Below are 13,375 nucleotides of genomic sequence, written 5' to 3'. Positions count from 1 at the left end.
CAAAAATGGGCAGAAGACCTAAATAGACATTTCTCCAAAGAAGACACACAGATGGCCAAGAAACACATGAAAAGGTGCTCAACATCACTAATTATTAGAGAAATGCAAATCAAACCTACAATGAGGTATCACCTCACACCAGTTAGAATGGGCATCATCAGAAAAATCTACAAACAACAAATGCTGGCGAGGGTGTGGAGAAAAGGGAACCCTCTTGCACTGTTGGTGGGAATGTAAATTGATACAGCCACTATGGAGATCAGTATGGAGGTTCCTTAAAAAACTAAAAATAGAATTACCATATGATCCAGCAATCCCACTACGGGGCATATACCCAGAGAGAACCATAATTCAAAAAGACACATGCACCCCAACGTTCATTGCAGTACTATTTACAAGAGTCAGGTCATGGAAGCAACCTAAATGCCCATCAACAGACGAATGGCTAAAGAAGATGTGGTACATATATACAATGGAATATTACTCAACCATAAAAAGGAACGGAATTGGGTCATTTGTAGAGACATGGATGTATCTAGAGACTGTCATGCAGAGTGAAGTAAGTCAGAAAGAGAAAAACAAATATTGTATATTAACGCATATATGTGGAAGCTAGAAAAATGGTACAGATGAACCGGTTTGCAGGGCAGAAATTGAGACACAGATGTAGAGAACAAACGTATGGACACCAAGGGGGGAAAGCGGCGGGGGGGGGGGTGTGATGAATTGGGCGATTGAGATTGACATGTATACACTGATGTGTATAAAATGGATGACTAATAAGAACCTGCTGTATAAAATAAATAAATAAAATAAAATTTTAAAAAAAAGGAACAGGATCATTTAAAAAATTATGATGTATAATATAAAGCTTTATCATATCAAATGCTTTCTAGAAAGGTTATTCTAGTTTACCCCTCCACCAATATTATACGAAATGGCCTCTTTTCCTCACACTCTTGACAAAGCATCATCAATTTAATGAATGAAAAATAGTACCTTGTTGATATTCTAATTTACATTTCACTGGTTATCAAGAAGGTTTTTAAAAAAAATGTGAGTACACTCCATTTTATGTATTAGAAACAGCATCTTTATTCTAATTATTAAACTTGGTTTGAGCATAAGTTAAAAAAATGAGTAGTTTCAATTTCAAGGAATTTAAACCACTAGATTAGTTCCAACTAAACATATCATGACACCTCAAGTAACTTTATAATGAATAACACCTACTTTACCAAGGAGAGATTGATAGTGAAGAGGAAAATAAACGAGTCTCAAGAATTGATTTAATAGGTCAAACAACAGAGCATCCCTCAGAGGTATGGAAAACAAAGATTATATTTCAAGGAACAGGGAGGGGGTTTAGTAACATTAACTTAACATGTCTCACTTTTATTATTTTACACGAACTTTAATATATTCTCACAAACTGATTGCTTTAAGAAATAAAAATGAAACACCAAGCAAAGAAAAAACTCTTGAAAGGTAATATAAATAACTTTGGGATCAAACTCATTTCTTATAAAAAGGGAACCTTAGGAGAAAACATCCATATCTATAATTTTATGAAACAGATTAAGGTACAAAATTTGCATCTGCATAAGGTTTTATCTCACTGTGGTCCGTGCCAAAGAGGCACCTGACAGGGAAAAATTTGATGTTATATATACTGTGTCTCCTAGAATAAAATTTTAGTCCATATTTATCGTCAGGATAGAAGACTTAATTAAGCTTTGGTATTTGTCCAGATTGCTATATCCCAATTTTGGATTCAGGACCTGCAAAACAAGTTGCCTCACTGTTATTAAAATATGGAATAAAACAAATGTTATTTGGAGACAGTATATTCTGTTCAACACAAAGATGGCAAATACTGTGGAGGACACAGAAAGTAAATGCAGAGCAGGGACACCCCTAAACTTTTTCTCCTCCTAACAAGGAAAAATATATACCCGTCTAGGTGTGTCTTTGGTAAGTGAGGATGACAGACAAACGTGGGAAAGAAAAAACCAACCCCATAGGTCTTTACCCAAAATTCAAATGAAGCCAGCCTTCTCTGGTGTCTTCAAAAATTGTTTGGCTGCTATAAGCATTTGCAAAAGTACGTTGAAAGTATATTTCAAATGAGTCTCAGTGGAATTAGCATTGAAGAGCTCACACCCTCCTGAAAGACTCCTCTGACCACGGTCTTTCCCACCAGTTGCCAGGTGAGAGGGGACTCGCTTATGTCTCCAAATCATTGAACTTAAAATGCATGCATCTAATAGCCATTCACCTGACTGCACCCACAACTGAGACGCTCTGAATGCTATTGGGATAATTTCTCACGCTTGCCATTGGATTTGATTTAAGTAACTAGCACAGTTCCTGACATGCAGCAAGCCCACAGTCACCATCTGTTGAATTAAACTAAATTCAGAGCTACAGGAACATGTTCAATTTGAAATCTAGGCAGACTATTGTAAATATTTTAACAATGGCATTCAAGATAGGTTTCTATGACAGCCATTTTCTTTCTCCACAGCAAGGAAGCATGGAGCTTTCCTTAAATTTAACTAAACAAAGGGCTATAATTACTCTTTAGCCTCTACATATCTTACCTGAGCAATAACCGGATAGCCACAGACTTCATCTCCAGCCTTGGTCATAGACACTGCCAGTACCAGGTCTGGGTTACTCACCAGGTGAAAGGTCCTTGGGAAAACAGGATTAGGCACATTACAAAGCAGCATGACCAGTTTAGAACTCCCTCTTTGCCCCTTATCTGTGTGTTGCCTCTTGGCTCCATACATACTCTGCGCTAATGGATGTGAAATCCTTTGGGCATTTCTCCCCCACCATAAGCACGATGTTGAGGTTCCTCAGTGCAGAGTGCTGGAAGAACGCTGAAGGAGAAAGGGGCGCTCCTGTTCTTTCTGGCTGCTGCCTGGGGTCAGTGTTTGGGAGTGAGGGTGTCCAGGGATGCTCTGTCCCAGCCACGTGCCCGGAATGCACGTGGTCCTTTAATACCCTTACAGCCCAGGCCTGGCCTGGTGATCATCCGCTTATGGCCCTCCCAACATGGACACCACGTGCTCCAGACCTTCTGCTGTACCAGCAACCCCGTACCTTTGCATCTCCACGTGCCCAGCAGTAGCTGCACACCCACGTAAGTTCCAGAGGGTTGCTTCCTGCTTGCCCAGCAACCACAGAACAGATCTGGCCACGCAAACGAACATATTTCCCTGCCATCCAGTGGACAGCACCCATACTTCTTCCAATGAGCTCTGAACTCCAGCCTTAGGGAGGGACCCAATCCCTAGTTTGTCCTCAACTCCCTCAGCCCTAGAGTACCGTATAGAGGTTTTTTTTAAAAAAATCTGATAGTTACTCGTTTAGCATAGCTTAATAATTCTTTATGTTAAACATCCCTTGTTTAAATGACTGTGTGTTTTCTGTCTCCAGATTGTACCCAGACACTCTCCTCACCTGTTTTGCTGTTGTGAGAGGCAATGTGGCAGAGTGATTAAGAGCATGGATTCTGGAGCCACAATGCCCGAGTTTAAATCTTGAGTATATCTCAAGACCTGCTTAACAACTCTGTGCCTCAGTTTCCTCATCTGTAAAATAGGATAATGGTGCATACCACACAGGACTTTCATCCTGAGACTATAATGAGTTAATGCATAAAAAAATGCGTTGGGGGCTTCCCTGGTGGCGCAGTGGTTGAGAATCTGCCTGCCAATGCAGGGGATACGGGTTCAAGCCCTGGTCTGGGAAGATTCCACATGCCGTGGAACAACTAGGCCCGTGAGCCACAACTACTGAGCCTGCGCGCCTGGAGCCTGTGCCCCGCAACTGGAGGGGCCGCGATAGTGAGAGGCCTGCGTGCGCACCGCGATAAAGAGTGGCCCCCGCTCACCACAACTAGAGAAGGCCCTCGCACAGAAATGAAGACCCAACACAGCCAAAAATAAAAATAAAGAATAAATAAATTAATTAATTTAAAAAAAATGCGTTGAATATTGTCTGGCTCATGGCACTTAGTATGAGCTACTATTATCAATTGTTGTGATTTTTTTTATAGCTTTCCCTCAAATTCTTCTTTTCTAAATGAGTATTCCCTAAAAGTCCAAGAGATATATTGAATATTTTTAAGTTATCTTATATTGGAACTAAAATAAAGCCTTCTTGACTGAAAAAAAAAGAAAGCAAAGTACAGAGCTAAAACCCTCAAATTCTTTCCCGTACATCGGTTAAAAGCAAGAATAGACCAAACATTCAAGGATATTGTCTGTATAGAAAAAGCCAGTTCTTTATGTCTGTCAACATAGTTACATTACAGACCAGCAGTGGCATTCCTGCTGTGGAAAATATAACTAGTCCTGAATATAAAATGTAATGATGTGGGAATGGAGGAAAGGAGAGAAAGCAGGGGTGGGGGAGATCTGTGATAAGAGTAACGTATTTTTCCTTTCAAGACAAAAAATTCTAGATATCTAATTTAAATCTCTGAACATAAAACAAAATATCCTCATTGTAAAGCATTTACAAAATACTAGAAAATATAGTAAAAATTAAAACAGAATTTGAAACATCGTTTATATTCCTAAGACAATCACGATTAATCTTACAACGCGTTTCTTCCTTCTAGTGTTAGCTAACGAAGTGTCAGTTTAAATCCAAAGTGGGTATTCAATTTTATCAAATACCTTTTTAGCATTTATCAAGTCTGTGCACAGCACGAGAGCTGGTATTCAATATTGTTCATCTCCATAGCCTCAGCATGTGGCATAGTTTGCATCTTGCATTTTTACTGGCACTCAATAGTAGTCAGAAGAATGAATCATTGTATATTTCCTGCAACAACTTACTGAGGTGCCTAGATTAGTTACCTAGCTTTCTCTGTTTTTGCTGCCTAGAATAGATGTAGCAACTTCTCCCATGCTTCAGTGCCATGCTCCGCCATGATAGTGTTGATTTTTCTTTTCCTTTTTGGACTGTCAACTGTCACTTGCCCATCGCAGGAGTGCTTACATTCTGCAGGAAGCCTGAGCTTTTAGACTTCTACATAAAGCCCACTACGTGCCAAACGGCAGTGTGAGAACTGACTCTGTGTCCCAGAAATATCCCAGCACGACAGCACGGCCTCTTCTACTAACCCACAGTGCGAGTGCGTACAAGTCACTTCATCTCCTTGAGCCTCAGTTTACCTAGCTTTAGAATCAGGTGACTAAGACTAGAAAATTTTCAAAATCTCTTTCAGCTCTGAATTCTATGACACTGTATTTTCCCTTTTATAATTTTGAATCTTGTTGAATGGGATTTTTTTCCCTGAGCATTTTTTTCATATTTCCCTTTTGAGACCAAATGATTAATTCAGATTGTGCCAGGGTTGAAAATGGGAGAAAGATACCAGTTTATCTCAAAAGTTGACCTGGACCACTTTTCTGTGTGGCTAGAAACCAAGTAAGTGTGTCTTTGGTAATCTCCTACTGCCTGCCAATGCCCCCTTGCTCACTTCTTATACTACTCTCCTAGACTATGTGCTCTCCCAGCTAGGCCTTGTTCTCAGAGTCAAAATTTCCCTTAAGAGGTTTTGCTGATAATTGCTTAAGATATCAGATTTCCTAGTTATTCTCTATTTTAAATAGAAGGCCAAAATGAAAAAGTAATTCAAGACCCAAAGGACTGAATGAAAGGACTAATGGTAGAAAATTCTAGGCACAGTGATAGCACTTGGCACCTCCCATCATGCTGGCAGTGAGCTACTGGGCTTCTGCTCTATTGACACAAATTCTGATTGGGCAGTTGCCTCAATAAATGCTAATTTACTGCCTGGGAAAAATACGGAAGATCAAAAGACTATGGCTCACATAAATGGAATTTTCTATAGGTTTCTGCTACATAGTGTAACTCAAGGTTCTCCAGGCCTCACCAGCTTATCAGAACAAATGGGTTTCAACACCCAATTACATGAAAAAGAAAAAGCAAAATGTCAAGGGAAAATGTAGAAGAAAGCTCAGAATTACTGTCACTATACAGACATTTCTGCCATGGGACATACGTTCCTCTGAATGATGCCCACATCTAATCATCAAGACTTCCGCAAAACCTCTCCTGCCCAAGCGTCTGTGGGAGTCCCTAGACGGTGGCCCATGTGTTCAGGAGCAAACCCTGTCCCACTGCCCCTCCCCCTCACGGCTCCACCTCTTCTCTCCGGACTCTGCAGTTTCCAGCCAGCGATCGGTCAATACAACCATCTCCCTCCAACTGTCCCTCTCTTCTACGGCTTGACATGGGGAGGCCTCAATACGACAACACTGCAGAGCGTTCTGGAAAGTGGAAGGAAATCGGAAGAGACCATCCTCTTTGGTGTTACATGTGGTTAGATTTTCCAAAGCAGCGAGGGAGTGCATAGAGTTTTAGGCAAGCTTCCCTTTGTTTTTACTTAAACAGTAAGTTTAAGTAAACTTAACTTAAGTAAACTTTAAGTTTACTTTAAGTAAACTTACTTCCCGTCCTCCTGATTTCCCCACAGCACTTAGGGTGAAAACCAAAAGCAGTACAGACACTGAGCAGGACTCAGAACTTGCTCTCTCTTCTGATGACCGAGTGTTCCTGAGTTAAACTTATCAAGTGTGGCTGTCTAGTGCCTTGGGTCACTTCTCTCATTCCCCACGCATGTCCACCCTAGCCCTTCAGCCATGCTCGAATTCCAACTTAGGCTCAGGCAGGACCTCTACTATAATACAGAAAGCCAAGGCAGTAAGATGTAGCTCGAAACTCCAGAAATGTAGAGATGGGGTAGCACTAGCTTCGTGGGCAGGAATTTTTATCTGTTTTGTTCTTTGCTAAAGCACCAGCACCTAAAACACTGCCCTTGATAATCTTCTGCAGCTAAATGAATGAATTCTGGTTCCACAAAGCAAACCATTCACAGGGCCAAAAGCCTGCTTCTTAGCTCCCCTGTGGCAAAGTCAGCTTAGCTAGGATAAATGGGGCAAAAGAACACATTCACCAGGTCTGCCTAGAGGTTGGCTTTTCAGCTGTCTCTAAAACAAGGCTGCATGTGTTCCTCGCTGGCAGCTCTGAATCTCAGACAGCGAGCAGAGGAAGGCTAGCTCCTTTCCTGTCCATGCTGGGCCCTCTGCTGCCGCCTGCTGAAGATTATACAGCCTCTCTCAAAGCAGCGATCCCCTAAGACTTTTGCATCATACACCTTTTGAGAATCCAAAAATCACAGCTCCTTCCCAGAAAAAAAAAAAAGAAAAGTATTACACAGATACACAAACACATTTTCTGTAGTATTTCAAGAGACTGAAGAGGGCCCTGGAGCCCCACCATATAACACTAATGGTAGTCTTTGAAGCAAACCATCTAAAAACCAAGGAGTTGTTATCGCTCTTGTTAAAGAAATTTCAAGCATGCACAAAACCAGAGAGAAATGTATAAGAAACCACCACGGACACAACAGTTATCAACATTCTGCCATGCCTGTTTCATCCCCTCCCCCTGTCCCCATTTAAAAAATTTTTGCTTTGCTAGAATATTTTAAAACAAAGCTGAGCTCTCTCTTAATTTTATCTGTAAATACTACAATATACATCCAAGTGATCAGGACTTTTTTTTAAACATAGCCGTTAAACCATTATGACACCCAACAAAATTAACAAGACTTCCTTCACATCACCTGGTACCCAGACTATTTTAAATTTCTTCTGATTGTCTCAGAAATAACCTTTCTGACAGTGGTGGGCTTCAAGCTAGATCCAAACAAGGGCCAGCCATTGCACTGGGTTGATATATCTGATTAGGGTAAGAATTCAATTCGATTTCACTGTGTGAGTGGAAGCCACATCAGTTGGTTATATGATGGAAGTAGGGGAGGGAGGGAAGGCACGCATGTGGGGAGGTGCAGAAGACTGTGTTAATGAAAAGTACTGCAAATTTTTCTAAATGGGACTTTTTAGAATTCTTACTTGATTTTATGATGTTTTCAAATCACACAAATAAATTAGATGAGAGTCTAGCTCTCTCTTGACCTCAATGGCCCATTAAAACTATGAACCTAGTAGGCTAGATTTCACGTTTCTTACCTGAATCTGTAGTGGATAAGCGGTGTGTAGACTACTGAGCACTTACATTTGACTTCACTATCTTTCTCTTCCTTGAGTAGGTTAAAAATATTATTGGCTACATTAAATAGAAAATCCAAAGTCCTCAAATATACCCGCTGCCTGGTCTGTGGGGACCATGCTGGATCTCTTAGGCTCCTATTCACCTTTTGATATATTAAGGCTCAAATATAATGGGTTTACCTGCTGTCTTCCTTGTGCCTCCAGTGTTGATGACCATCATCTGCTTTTTTCTCCACCAAAACAACTTCCATGCCTGAACGCAGGTTGGGGCCTTGCACCCCCAAGACTAGCTGAGGAGAAGCATAGCTTATAATTTGCCCATCTCTGTATTCAAACTGCTGGTGGCAAACCTTCTGCAATTTACTCTGTTTTGGAGAATGGCTGAGATAATGAAAATCCCATTAGTGGCAGAAAAATGGCCTGTGCACTGATGTGCTGGAGATAGCAAGCTCTGTTGGCAAGAGACCCGCCATGAACCAAATTCACTTATAATGGGGAAGCATTATCATCAGGACAGCAGCAATGTTATTTGCTTTGCACTGTCAAGCTGATGTAATAAGTAGAATTCTGAGTTTATTTTATATTAGAAATAAATATTTTTCCAAGAGAACATGAGAAATTCATCAGCAAAGAAAAAATTCACTTGAGATAATTTAAAGGGAAAAAGAGGTAGGAGTAGGAACAGGGCAATGAATCAGAACAGAGAGAAATAAAGGAGTTCTGTTCAAATCATGATCATTTCTATCCTCTAACTACAGAATCCCTGGCAAATAGAATCCCATTCTCCAAGTTTTTGAATCTTCCCTAACAACTCATAGAATATTATAAATGAAAATAATGATACGCTAATAAGTTAATTCAAAGGAATCTCATACTTAAATATCTCTTAAGGCATGAAGCAGACTTAAACCTATCAAACATCACAATGCATTGGCAATTAATTTGTAAATGTCTATTAAGTCCCTACTATGTGCATGGACTAATGCTAAGTGTTGAAGTGCCAAAACTGTTTAACTCATGTAAACGGCTGTAACATTAAGTAAATGTATAAAGATTATGGAATAATACCAAGTACTATAGATTCCTGTCATTTCATTGGACATTGACCAGAGAAAAAATAAAGTTAAAAAGGAAGAAATTGCATTTTACTAATTTCTTAAAGACATCAAGGCATTTTACATGTTTATTCATAAGTTCATTCACACATTCATTCAACTAATATACAGGCTGTGTCCTAAGTTCTCAGGAGGCAAAGATGGATGAGCTTACCTTTTAATAGAAAAGACACCAGTGAACAAGAAATTACATTACACAGCTAAAGCGAGAAGGTACTTGCCACCAGTACCTGTAAATACTTCAGTCAAAAACACAAGAAACACAAAAATGTGTGTGTTGATGTAAAGAGCAACTAACAGTAATGTAAATCTTCAGTAATATTTTTGCCCTAAAGTGAGTGAATCTAAGACCAGGTAGAAATCTCTAACAGGAATCCCTTGCAACTTTTTACCTGTATTTCTTCTCTGGTTCCACATTTTCAAAGAGCTCTTCTTCCATTTTCTTTGGAAGACTGTCATCTTCATCAAAGTTATGAGACGTTTCCTGCCAGGCATACCTGAGAAGTGTGTGACAAGCCTTCATTCGGAGATGGGCTCTTGCATGTGAATCTCTATCAAAGTTCAGAAGAAAACAGAAGTCTAAGAAATCTGATTTATACTCACAGAATTTTCTCTGAGGTGTAGTCTGATAATATCCTGAATGATACTGGTGGATCTGGAAATCATATTTCCATAATGGTGCCTAACACTGCAAATTCACATCCTACTAATACACAATGTAGATTTTTTAACATAAAGCTTAAATGAATCCTCAATCACATAATAAACAGCATTCATCTTTGTTATATTTACTCAGGAAAAAAAATGGGGTCATGTATTATATTTCAAAAATAAGATTAAGACTACTCAGTAGTTTTGGAAACTCATAACAAACGTGTAATGAGACTCTTGCCTACTCCATAAATGTGTCATAATTCTGTCTGGAACAGACAGCCTAGATTACTAGGTTTCATAAAATTTACTCAATAGACAATGTTAAGGAATCTTAATAACTTTTCCTCTCGATAGAAAAATCTAGAGAGACTCAAATAGCACCAGTACAAACGTGCCAGGTTTTGATAGAGAATAATATGCAAAAACACTTAAGAGTAAATAGTCATAGTATGAATAACTGAGTCAGCCTTGTGGCCTCTTATTAAGATGAAATTGTGAACGGAAACATAATCACCATGCAGATCTGAATATATCAAATCTCCAGGCACTGTTTAGGGTACACTTGCTTCTGTGGGATCATGACACAATATGAGGACCGCTCCGCTGAAGGCAGGATAAATATACAGGCAAAGCAGCAAGCATACTTCAGCACTCTAAATGTGCATATGTGTAAATAAAGTTCTCTGGGGGAGGCTGTGGTCGCCAAGGTGCTTGTGGTAATTTGACGTAACTGCAAGCAATATCGAATTACCCAAATCTCCAGGGACAATTCCTGCCTTAGCAGAGCAGACCATACACTTTTCAAATGTAACAAAAGTATTACATGTGGATATGAAATTGGTGGGTTAACAACAGCCTTATTCAGAGTTGCAGCACAAGCAGCTTCTGAAGACAAAAATCTCATTAACAGTTACAGAAACAACAGTGCCATCTTGTGTTGAAAAGAAAAAACACAGCTTTCCCACCAACTCCATTTCTTTGAGGGAAACAGACAAAAAAAAAGTCATTCTTAGACATAACAAGATTCTTCCTCCTAATCCAGATGGGATTTTCTAACTTGGGATATCTATATACTCCTCAGCTCCCAAGCAAATGAAGTACAGTCAAGTTAATTTTAGAACAGCCATTTAAAAATACATCTTGCTTTATTGATTCATGTCCATTCATTCATTCATATAACTAGTCATTATTTAATCATTCATTCCTTTAACTAACATTTCTTAAACATCTACTATATTGTAGGCACAGAATTCTAAGTATTGGGGATATAGTGATGAACAAAACAGTTAAGTTCTCAGGATTCATGGAGCTTACATTCTAGTGGGAAGAAGAGAGATAATAGATAAGTAAATGAATAAACAAACAGTGAATATCACAAGTGGAATAAAACAGGAAATTGTGATGGAAATTGGGTGAGGTGGGGTAGGGTCTACTTTACCAATGGAGTCATAGAAGGATAGAGGTATTCTGAATTATTATTTCAACATTAAAATGGGCTGCCTTGTGAAATAGTGATCTCCCTGTTCCTAGGAGTATTCAAGAAGAGACTGGATCAAAAGAGCTTGCCTAGAATGTGCAGGAGATTCCTGCATTATGTTTTTTTTTTAATTGAGGTATAATTGACATATAACACTATATTAGTTTTGGGTGTACAGCATAATGATTTGATATTTGTATATATTGCAAAATGATCGCCACAATATGTCTGGTTAACATCTATCCCTGCAGATAGTTACAAAAATTTTTTTCTTGTAATGAAGACTTTTAAGATCTGCTCTCTTAGCAACTTTCAAATATGCAGTGCAGTATTATTAAGTATAGTCACCATGCGCCTGCATTATGTTTTGAGTGGACTCAAAGACTTTTCAGCTCAAGGATTTCAGGCCTTGATGAAATCTATGAATCAGAACAACAGGAATCTTTGCTCTCAAAGATGCTCTTTCTTTTTTTTTTTACCTTCTGTTTATTTTTTTTTTCCAAGTGCAGTATAATAACTCAGAGGCTAGATACATTCTTTAGAAGAAGAACAAAAGGGATTGTTAGAAAAGTTTGTGGCCAATTCTCTAACAATTGAGGAAGATACAATATAGGTCAAATCACTCTCTCTGAAAAAGGCTTTCTGGTGCCTTTGTTAGTGTCAGGATGTAGGACCAGATGAATTACCCATCAAAATGAGGAAGTCTGATTCCTAACATAAAAGTTATTTAATATTCTTGTAATTGAGGATAGAAACAGTTGTTTAAAACAGCTTGTATACCAATGATTAATGAAAATTAATTTGTATACAAATTAATTTTCAGTTATTGCAATGCTAATTGACTGGCTATTTTTGGTTTTATAATTTGGAAACTAATTCAATGATTCCTTCATTTATTCTGTAAATGATGACAAAAGTCAGTTATCCTGGTCTTCACAGAACACGTGTGACAGCGTTTTTGCCCTCAAGGAATTCCCAAATTGGTGGTGGTTGCTGGAGTAGAGGGGAGGGAACTGATAAGTACATTGCTAGTACAGTCATTATCATGATTGATTTCAATGATAAAGAATCCTTCCACAGACCGAGGACGGGGCACGTCTGCTGAAGAGAAATGAATATGTGGTGAGAGGCCTGCAGCAGTGCATCAGTGGAGTAGGCCGCAGTCCAGAGACAGCTTGTAGCTGCCCAGCTGGAGCTTGGAGTTCATGTGGCACAAGGAAAAAGTGTGGAGTGGAGGTGGGCGTGGGGGTCCAAATGAGGGTTAATGACAGGCCTGGACCAGGGTCAGGAGGGCTTGGGATTCCAGACTGAACATTGTCTTCTGTCTGCAATAGGTAGCCATTGAAGAACTGTATAAAGAGGATTGTATTTTAGAAAGATTGTCCATAGACAAAACTTCAAGGTGAATTGGAAGGAGGAGATTATGGAGATAGAAACCAATCAGAAAGCTATTTCAGCAATCCAGGATGATAACTTATATTAACATGCATTCAACTTAAACCTACATTAAGGAAGAAGCATAATTGTTCCTGAAGTCCATGTTTATGGAAACAAAAACATGATGAATTCCTCAAATAAATGTCTCCAGTTCTAAGATTCCAGTCTTTTAAAAATAGCAACATCATAACAAAATTACTGAAAGTAGATCATTGTGGTGGTTGAACACTGAAGCTCCAGCTCTATCCTTTTGCCAGGAAACTAATTAAATACCAGCTCTTCAACTTCCATTAGTTTCATAAACTTGGCGTGGGTTCCCTGCATGGGCTCTGTGGTGTTACTGAGCTAATGAGCTGAGTTCAAATAGGAACCAGGTAACTTTTCTGGCCACACTGATTACTTACAGAATTTCACTGGAAGCGTTTCCCGATGTTAAAGCATTTTTTTGCACTTGCTTTTCCTCTGGTTCTAAAATTTGCTTCTCTTCTCCAAAAATTGGTTTCCGCACAGCAAGCTTGGCTCCCAACACAATGTCACTTTGGACTTCTAAAACAAGAGCTGAGGAGAAA

The 13,375-nt window shown here is 39.2% G+C and overlaps 1 protein-coding gene across 1 annotated transcript in view; it reads right to left on the bottom strand.

Moving 5' to 3' along the window:
• The window catches only part of DCDC1 (doublecortin domain containing 1), a 471,890-nt gene that overhangs the window by 54,572 nt on the left and 403,943 nt on the right, over positions 1 to 13,375 (bottom strand). Inside the window, exons 26-29 of the mRNA XM_082343680.1 lie at positions 13,211 to 13,364; positions 9,631 to 9,789; positions 8,304 to 8,504; positions 2,604 to 2,697 (exon numbers count right to left, since the gene is read on the bottom strand). Coding sequence (XP_082199806.1) covers positions 2,604 to 2,697; positions 8,304 to 8,504; positions 9,631 to 9,789; positions 13,211 to 13,364 — 608 coding nt within the window. The remainder of the gene's footprint in view (positions 1 to 2,603; positions 2,698 to 8,303; positions 8,505 to 9,630; positions 9,790 to 13,210; positions 13,365 to 13,375) is intronic.

The sequence above is a fragment of the Balaenoptera borealis genome, assembly GCF_965194805.1.
Source record: "Balaenoptera borealis genome assembly, chromosome: 11".
Lineage (NCBI taxonomy): Eukaryota > Metazoa > Chordata > Mammalia > Artiodactyla > Balaenopteridae > Balaenoptera > Balaenoptera borealis.
Note: the sequence above shows the minus strand (reverse complement) of the source record. Positions and strands in the feature narration are given on the sequence as shown.